This window comes from Lasioglossum baleicum, chromosome 7, assembly GCF_051020765.1.
Source record: "Lasioglossum baleicum chromosome 7, iyLasBale1, whole genome shotgun sequence".
Taxonomy (NCBI): domain Eukaryota; kingdom Metazoa; phylum Arthropoda; class Insecta; order Hymenoptera; family Halictidae; genus Lasioglossum; species Lasioglossum baleicum.
The window spans coordinates 18,779,607-18,789,210 of NC_134935.1; the positions used below are offsets into that span (position 1 = coordinate 18,779,607).

Below are 9,604 nucleotides of genomic sequence, written 5' to 3' on the forward strand. Positions count from 1 at the left end.
CTGGCACACCCATTCGCGAACGCGTGCTAGGTGCTAGCTGGCGAACCGGTCACGCAATCGGATTGGAAGGAAGACTCGGGGTCTTATTGTTGTTAGAGGATGTTGAAAGTTCCTCCTGCTACCCTTTGCGTTTCTTTGCAATTTTCTTCTCTATCGTTCTACTAACCCTTCAGGGACGATGTCCAACAACAATCAGATTAATTATATATTAGATGCGATGTGTTTTCGTTTTCATGCATCATTCTTCGCTCTCTAGGATTTTAAGGAAGCTCAAGACAATATGGAGGAGTCTAAATCGTCGATAAATTATTATCGTAACAAACAATCCATCGTCGTCCCTGAAGGGCCAAGTGTTTCATTAAATGATATAGATACTTGAAAAGACAGCTCCTTAATTGGCACGAATATTGAACAATTTAGTTTTATCAACGTATATAAGACACGTGTAAACTAGCATTTTGAGAAACATGAATTAAATTGATTTCGATTCGCCTTCGATTTAGAAGTGCAAAGGGCTAGGTATAATCTACGTATAATATAATCCCGTTATTTCAAGTCTGAACAAAATCTGTATAAAAAGGGTGTGGAATACATGTGATATGGTTGGAGTTGAACTGCAAAATTGTAATAAATAAATTCTTTAAAATGTCTTATTAAGTTACAATACATAACTGTAAACGTGAATTTAAAGTCACCCAGCGTTTATGTGTAGAAGGTTAAATTCCTCTGAAGTGATTCCATCGGTGAGTATTAATTCGTAGACTGTTTTCGAGAGGGAACGCTACTTAAGTATATCACACACCTGTCTGAATTGAAAGTCCTTCGCATTTTTAACAAGTTTAGCGCACGTAGGAAGACACGGTAGAGAAGATCCTTCCAATTCGACTGAATCGGTATCGCCACTACCGAACTACCGCCGCGGATCAAGTCACTATCGCACCGCACCAAACAGAACGAACGACAGATCGCAATCGAGGGTCGAGAAGAACAACAGATCCCGGAAGGTTTAATAAATGTATCTTCCAGTACAGTAAAACCTCGCTCGTCGCGACCTCCGTTATTGCACGGAATCATCGTTCGCGTTGCATACTAGCGAATTCCCAACACGAGTTGTACGAAGTAATGGGACTCGCGGTGGTGATTATGGTGGCTGCGTAAATTCCGAGCAGGTGCAAACGTGCAACGAGCGAGGCTCTACACTGTACTCGGAATGTGGAAAGTAGTTTCTTAAAACGAGGAGTTGTTCAGTTCCTCGACGGGAGTAGTTTTCGCAGCCCTCGATGGCGAACGGTATTCCCGGAAAGCTCCGTTTCCGAGCGTCGATACGCCGCGGCGCGGCGCGCCGAGCCGTTCCGTCGGCAAAAGAGTTGACATATTTCGCGTTGCGTAAGCGGTTAAGCTCGGGTGGGTTTGAAAACGCGTGTATTCGGCCGTCGCGTCGGTCGCGTCGGTCGCGTCGGTCGCGTCGGTCGCCTATTTATACCGGAGGCGCGTTTCGAAACCTGCGTGCTGCCCGGCAACAGCAAAGGCGACGGCAACAGCAACATCAACAGCAATAAGTCCTCGCTAGAAAGAGAGACACGCGACCCCGCGTCGACGCACAGCACGACGTTAACTCGCAATTATCTCGACGCAGACAATTAATCACGTTTCTTCGCCGGTCGGTGCACATACAATAAATGAGTGATGCGCGAGAGTAACACGGGCTCTACAAGCGACACGGCCATTTTCAAGTATTAGCCATGCATGCGAGGGACACAGCCACCAACTACCCATTAATCAATATACTTGTTTGCACCGTTCCATAAATGCTGGTTTATGAATATGTATTAACGCGCATGCATCACACAACCAAAAATCCTCTCGCAATTAATACGAGATCCAACGCGCGCGGTGGCTCCGGCCTCGCGCGCGATCGATTAACATCCACCCGCCCAACAACAACCCCCTCGACACCCATAATGTCTGTGTATTACTCTGTGTGTGTACGAGGCAACACGACCGATGGGTTCCGACGATAAAGATGCGTCGCAAATGCCACAAGCGTCAAAAGATCGCGCAGTTTCTCACGGATCCAGTGCCCAGAAGTGAAAAAAAAAGTGGAAAGAAACGGAGAACGATTCTCATTTTTCACCGCGCTCCTCCTTTCTGTTTCCCTTGTCTGTCGGTGCATCTCTCATGCCACTTGATCCCCTCCATCTTGATCTTCGAATTTTTCTTAAGCGTTTACTTTTGTTTGTTTTTTTTTTGTTTTTGTTCGTTTGTCTGTTTCCATCGAACGTTTCGTTTTCGTTTTGTGTTGTGATGTCGAGTCTCTTTCCCGATCCCCCCCACCGCCCAACGCCCCCCCTTTTTCCGATCTCTCTGACTGTGACGCGCGTAACCAGCACCGTCCCGGGCACCGAGCAGACCTCTCCCCAAAACCGATGGTCCGCAACCACTGTCAAAATTCTAATGTTCTACTTTTTTCTATTTTACAGATTGAGTCAAAGTACAAAATTGCATCCTCGAGTATTAATAACCTCTATCGCAAAAACACAAAGGGGTAAGTTTAGTAGAGTGTCATCTTTACTTGCATGCACCGCCCACGTAGTGCATGCCATAACGGTGACATTGCCTGACTTCTCTCTGGCTAGTTTGGTAGTCTGTCCCTCTCTCGCTCTGCGAACCGCACATGCCTCTTTTTTCTTTTCACCGAGACCGACTCTTTCGACTCCTCTAATCACTCATTTCCACCTGGTGTCGCCGACCACTATCGTCGCTACTACCACACCCCAACAACATCCGTCCCTCGACAGTCCGCCATTTTCCATCATGGGCACACACACACGTTCGGTCCGGAATCGTCTTGTTATTAATCCACTAATCTATTCTACTGTTTCTTCTCTTTCTCACTCGGTCACGAGCGGAATGTCTCCCGGACGATTCGTTAACTTCGCGATCCCACTAATCGCTAACAGAAATCGTTCGCATGGAACAGAAAATGGAACGCGCACGGAGACATTCTACTCGCGCGAACATTCGACTGCATGCCTCGTTCCTGTTGTGCACGACCTGCTTGCACTTTCCTGCACGTAACACAACTTCTATCGTCATACTTGCTCTCGGACGCATCACGCATCCAGTTCACCTGTGGATCGTACGCGTGTTTCCTTGTTTGTTTTGCTCTTTGTGTTTTCACTTTCTTGTATTAGACCGGATAGAGATCTAGATACCGATTCGATAGTGTTCACACGCCGTACGTACGCCGACACGATAGAGTCGACAGATTTGTGCCGCCATTTTGACGCGGCCCGGCCCCGCGAGTCAGTCTGATACCAAGGATGTTCTAATTTTGGTGACTTTGACTGAAGTTTAGGAATTATTCGGCTGTAACCTGTTGCAGCTGTGTCAAACACCATGCTCGACAGTTTGAAATTAATTATCTTTGTTCGCGTAGAGGCCACTGACTTTGATATTTAAGAAGAAGAACATCGACCGATTCGTAAGAAATTTCTGCGATCATACGTGCCCCATTCTAAATCAGTTCTTTCCTTTGTTCCTTTCCTTTCCTTTTTCCTTTTCTTTTTCCTTTCCTTTTTCCTTTCCTTTTTCCTTTCCTTTTTCCTTTCCTTTTTCCTTTCCTTTTTCCTTTCCTTTTTCCTTTCCTTTTTCCTTTCCTTTTTCCTTTCCTTTTTCCTTTCCTTTTTCCTTTCCTTTTTCCTTTCCTTTTTCCTTTCCTTTTTCCTTTCCTTTTTCCTTTCCTTTTTCCTTTCCTTTCCTTGATAATAATAAGACGTTTTTATTAATCCACAGTTTTTGTTCATCTTCCAATAGAATTAACCTTCAGTCAACTGTTAGAGGAAGCTAACATTGAACTGTGCTGCAGGTTACGGCCCAATAAACGAATGATGTTATCTGCCATTTCGAAAGCTCCAGAATTCACTACATACGTTCCTCGACCTTCTCAAGCCGCACCCTATATAATTTTCACACGCACACCGTAAATTCATTTCGTAATGATCGATGACAGTGGTGGAAGATTCCTTCAGGACACCTCCACCACTCTCATCAATCGTGAAACCTGTTCTTTTCGAAGGGCTAATGTACATACCTGACAGCTCCTAGCTAGATCACAAATACTATTATCGTGTAACACACGTGAGTAACACAACTCCTCCTCCCTTCACACTCCAACTCTGAAGAACAACCTCTTTCAAGTCTGTCGATCTATCGAGAGTCACGGTTAACTCTGCTTGGAACACGTCCACAGTCCTCGTCCCTCGATACGGAAACCACACACACACAAACACACGAAAGACTAATGTTATTCTCGAGCTCTCTGTTAACGTGGTGGGATCTCCTAAGCGCGTCTGGACGCAGCGTTCTGCGATCCCGGGGCCTCATTATTACTCCGTTTGTCACGAACGAACGCGTCAGAACGCACACGGTTGCAGAGTTATACAACGAGCGGAGTGTGGATCGCAAAACGCTGCGTTCAAACGCGCTTAGGAGATCCCACCTTTACGCCGACTTTGCACCAGCGATTCCTCTAAACACGCTCGCAGAAACAATCGAGGAGTGCCACCAAAGCAGCCACTCACTTGCCAAATCGATTCACACCGCGATAGAAGAACTGGAGTATTAAGTCTAACCATTGTGAACGACGCGATCACGTGTCTCGACAGAAAAATGCAATTGAACTCGAAAGGTGGTTTAAATCGATTTGGTCTACGAACGGCTCGAATGTCAGGGCACGGTCGTCTCTGGACGGACAGGACGGAACATGGTAAATGTGGCAACGCTGTCTCACAATCAGTCCGATTTGAAGTGATTTGAAGTCGTTCATTAGCCTGATCGGACTGATGTGTTCCGTCTGCATGCAGTGTGTGTGTGCGCGTGTATTGCCATATTACATTCTCCGGCCTGTACTAGAGACTAGAGACGTCCGTGGCCAGAGCCGTCGAGAAAGATCGATTAGAGATCGTTGCTGGTGCGAGCCGGCTGTCACCGCGTCGAACTCGGCCCCAGAAAAGCTTTCACAGCACAGGCTAGCAACAGCCTGAAACTCTCAGGATTAGGCGACAAACCGAACTGGCTAACCAGACCATGTCCACGTGTTTCAGAATTACAGCGAAAATTGACGATGACATGATCCGATATTACGTGGACGAGGACCTGTTCCTGCTGGAGGTCAGCCATTCCCGAGTGAACCCGGACCCGAACAACGAGCGCAACCCGACTCCCGGGTCGCCGGATGATCCTGGCGATTCTGGCGAACCGCCGACAGCTCCTGGCTACGACGTCACCCTGATCGAGCTACCCTCGTCCCCGACTCACATAGCTCATTCACCTCTAACGAATTCGGCGCATGGCCACGCGCACGTTCACGACACCGGCAACACGTGAAAGAAACGCGGGGGAGGACATGCGAGCGCAGGCTTCTGCCCGCATGTGACTCGGTGTAAATAAGTCTGAGGGACAGAATTAGAGAGAGCGGCGGCAGCAGTCGGCGTTCGCGGTTCGAAGGATCGTCGCGACACGGTGCAATGTCAACACAGAGAGCTTTTCAGGGACCTGGATCGACAGAGCTGGATCTGGTCGCTGCCAGTGCTCGATTTCCGGATCGAGTCAGTTGCAAAAGGTCGAGGAGTAACGCGAAGAGGACGTACGAGGAAGAAGAGGAACGCTGTACTACCGAAGAGGAAGAAGAAGAAGAAGAAGAAGACGAAGACGAAGAAGAAGAAGAAGAAGACGAAGAAGAAAGAAGAAGAAGAAGGAGAAGACGGGCTAGGTTGCTCTTCCCAGAGCCCGCCGAAGGGACTGATGTTGCGATTTACGAAGTCAGATGGTCGTTAGTGTTGATAGTGTTGTCGTCCGGAGCTATACCCGTTCAGAGTCCGCGAACGCGGGAGCCCGACCGCGCTGCTAGATTGTTTGTTATTATTGTTCCCGAGAATATCGGACGTGAAATTTGTAAATTTTATAACGAGGCTCGCGCGTTCGCGCGACGTCTGTATGTCGTAGCCTTCGCAATGGCGGGGGCTTATGTTGCTCCAGCCGAGGCGACTCGTTATGTTCTATATTGTTTGTTTTCACTTGTGAACAATTTATATCGATGGTTGTTGGCTTAGACAGACAGAGGGAGAAAGAGAGAGAGAGAGAGAGAGAGAGAGAGAGAGAGAGAGAGAGAGAGAGAGAGAGAGAGAGTCGGCGTCGTCGTTGACACGCGATGGCTATATTGTAAATCAATCAAAATTGATTTAAGGAATCCTCCCCCTGCCCCATCCTCCTCTGTACTCCGTTACGCGTTACGCGTTACGCGTCAAGTATACGTATGACGTATAAGATTGTATATGAAGAGATCGCCGCTCTATTATTATTGTATCGTCGCAATAGAGTTTAAATTCTTGTTTACGCGTTCAGCATGGGAGAAAGCGTTTTTATTTTGTATCGAGACTCGCGCGCAGAACTGTTTTTTTGCGTTCTCTCGAATTTTCTGCCGCCATTACAAGATAGACCGGGGTGCCATCGAGCATTATTCGTAGTGTTAACGCTCGCACACGTGTACACGTAAACACATGCACACGTAAATGCATGCACACTGCACACACATACACGTACACGCAGAGACACGTACACACGCGTTATAGATATACCAGATAGAATCACACACACACACACACACACACAGTGTCATACTCGTCCTCAGGATATCAGAAGTCAAACTCCAAAAAACCATTTCGGATTCGTCCGCGGGGAGCCAGGAGAGAGAATCTCCATTTCGAACTCACTCGAGTCTCCAGTTTGATTTGTGCCGTCAACGAGAGGACACTGCGCACTCTCCGCGTAGAGTATTTCGCAATCATTCCACGTCCTGCGCGTCCCAGGATCCTTTGATATTATATATAAAGACACCAAGTATTACTCTCTCAGATACGTAACTATCACGAACGAGAACGATGAAAGTACGATAGTAGTCGTTCCGACGACGACCAGACGAACACGAAATTCCGATGGAAACGCAGCGTAGGCCTATGTTTAGGTTCAGGTAGCTACGCCATATTGGTACCCGTAGTCGACCTTGAACGACAAACCCATTCCGGGTCAGTGCTTCCGCTAAAATGTAATTGTCTTTTTTGTTGTTAAATCACATCGAGAGCTGAAGCCTTAGCGAGCGTATTCTTTTAAATGATAAATTTCGAATTTTTATCTTGTACTGTATATGGGGATGAACTTGAAGACTTGGATCCTTTGGATGACGAAGCTTTTTGATGTCGCGTGCGGTATTGAATGTTTAAAGTTTTTATGTAAAAAGCATGGCCAAAATTTTATGTTTGATCTCGATGGAAAGATTTCTATTCGCGTCTTGTCGTAGTAGACGGTTGTTGTTCAGCGAGTTGCAGAGGATCCAAGTTGTTGAAGCGAGCAACGCGAGACCCCCCGGGTTCATCTCTCGATTACGGCGGAAACCGAATCTCGACGTCGCGTCGCGCCGCGTTGCGTCACGCAAAATCGTCGATGGTCGCCGAAAACGAACATGCCGTACTGGGGGAAGCGAACCAATCGACACTTTCGTCGCGTAATTTTTCAAAGGTTACGTTCACATATCCCCGCACGCACACATACACGCATACACATGCAATGTACATCCACCACTATCATCGATCAAAAAGTACAGTAATTACATCGCATCTAGGACCAGACTAGAGAAACATAACGATCACGACACTCGTTTTACCTTCCACACGCACATGGTTATACAGTATAAGTAGAAATACAATATGGATCTATATGTTATGTATACATACACGCGAACACGTCGCGCCGCGAATACACTGATATCAAAGCAAGGATCAAAATACGCTTGTAAAATGCATATTATTACGACATGAGTACTATATTTTGTTACATCTATTGCAAGACAGCATATAGTTTGATATTATTAATATTATTGATTCTATTGATTAGAGAGCTACGTAATTACGTATATATAACTATTATTATTATTAATATTATTATTATTTTTATACAAGGGATGCGTGTCTTCGTGGTGCGAGAATGCGAGAGTAATCGAGGGATCAAGCAAGGAAGAAAGAATGATAGAGTGAATGGAAAATAGAACGCGTATTCCAGAGAGAGAGAGAGAGAGAGAGAGAGAGAGAGAGAGAGAGAGAGAGAGAGAGAGAGAATCAACGGTGGAGTTGATGACAGGATAAGAAGATTGTTAGCGTTGCTCCATGACATATTTTTCCGTAATTAATAGCCCTGACCCCACCCCCCACCCAACGCTGAAACGCCCAAATATTCGTCAGCCGCCATAGCAACGCGCAGAGAGCTCGCGTTCGGCTCGCGAACAATTTTTATTGCTATCGTATTTGAGCCCTTATTATCCTTACGTTTATTAATATTATTAATTAATGATACATTATGAAGGACGGCCGCGTTAGGATCAGGAGAAGACCTCGGCCGCGGTGAATGACACCGGTGACAACAACGAGAACTCGACGGTAGCGGGTAGCAAACGAGAGAGAAAAGGAGACGCCATTTGCCTGTGTTCTTTCTCTTTCGTTTGATTGATTCGTTTATTCGACGTTGTACTTCCTCACACGTGGTCGAGGGATCCGTCGCTAACAGTTCGCGAATCGCGGAACCGATAGGATCTTCTCACGATCGTACCGCGACCGTCGCCGATATCGTACTTAAACGTGAACGACGATGCGGAACGTAGCCCGCGGGTTTCCTCGCTTTCACATTTCGCTGGAGATGTTTCGCCCGTAATGCCCGTTAGCGGAGGTACTCTGTGCAAACAGACCTAAACCCCGCGGGTCCAGAACACGGCGCACGCCGCGCGCCGTTTTGTTAGAGAAGCCATCAAGCCCGAGTAGATGTTGCGGAAAACAGATAAGTGATGTGAGAATACCGAATATATGTACCGTTTTCGCGTTGTCTTGCCATCGTGAGATTGTGCCAGAGGTGATATTATATTACGCTGTTTATTGCAAACAATAAATATTATATTAGTACGTTTTATAAATCACGGTGTTGTTATTGCTATTGCTGTCGGAGGGGAGCAGTCACTTCGTAAGAGACAGAGTCCGTAGTTTTTGAAAAATCTCTCTGCAGTCTCTGGATCCTCAAAGTTCCCCCATGATCCTTCGAATTCTTGTAATTTCATTGATTTTTGAAAACACCAACGTTTTCGTATTCATTTTAATGCCTTGTGCCTTCACACTCCTTGAATCTGATATCCTTTGAATTTCTTATATCTTCGATCCCGTCCATGATCTCTACTATCATTGAGATCACTGTAATCACTTCCAGCATCCTATAGATCCTACAGATTATAGATCTTGGAATTGGAGAAATTTTTTTGAAAACCCGCTAATCTTTGGGATCACCCTGAAAATCCTCCAAGTCCTTGGAGGATTTTCAAGTCTCGTTATTCTGGAGGTCGTCCAAATGTTCAAGATCCCTCATGACCTCCAAGACTAATAAATTCTTCACGATTTAAATGATCTAGAAACTCTTAAAGACTTTCTTAAATACCAAGGCCCAACAACAGGCCTGCTATTACAAAATCATCTCTATCGAATCCTGCGAGTCGGAGGAATACTTATCCAAA

The 9,604-nt window shown here is 46.1% G+C and overlaps 1 protein-coding gene across 3 annotated transcripts in view; it reads left to right on the forward strand.

Moving 5' to 3' along the window:
- The window catches only part of Grh (grainy head), a 250,160-nt gene extending 244,347 nt beyond the window's left edge, over nucleotides 1-5,813 (forward strand). For 2 of the 3 annotated variants that reach the window (XM_076428395.1, XM_076428394.1), the window contains exons 14-15: nucleotides 2,481-2,545; nucleotides 5,106-5,813. In XM_076428395.1, the coding sequence (XP_076284510.1) occupies nucleotides 2,481-2,545; nucleotides 5,106-5,388 (348 nt within the window). In that variant the 3' untranslated portion in view covers nucleotides 5,389-5,813. The remainder of the gene's footprint in view (nucleotides 1-2,480; nucleotides 2,546-5,105) is intronic. The other variant, XM_076428396.1, reaches the window with a different exon arrangement.
- Nucleotides 5,814-9,604: the final 3,791 nt, after the last annotated feature.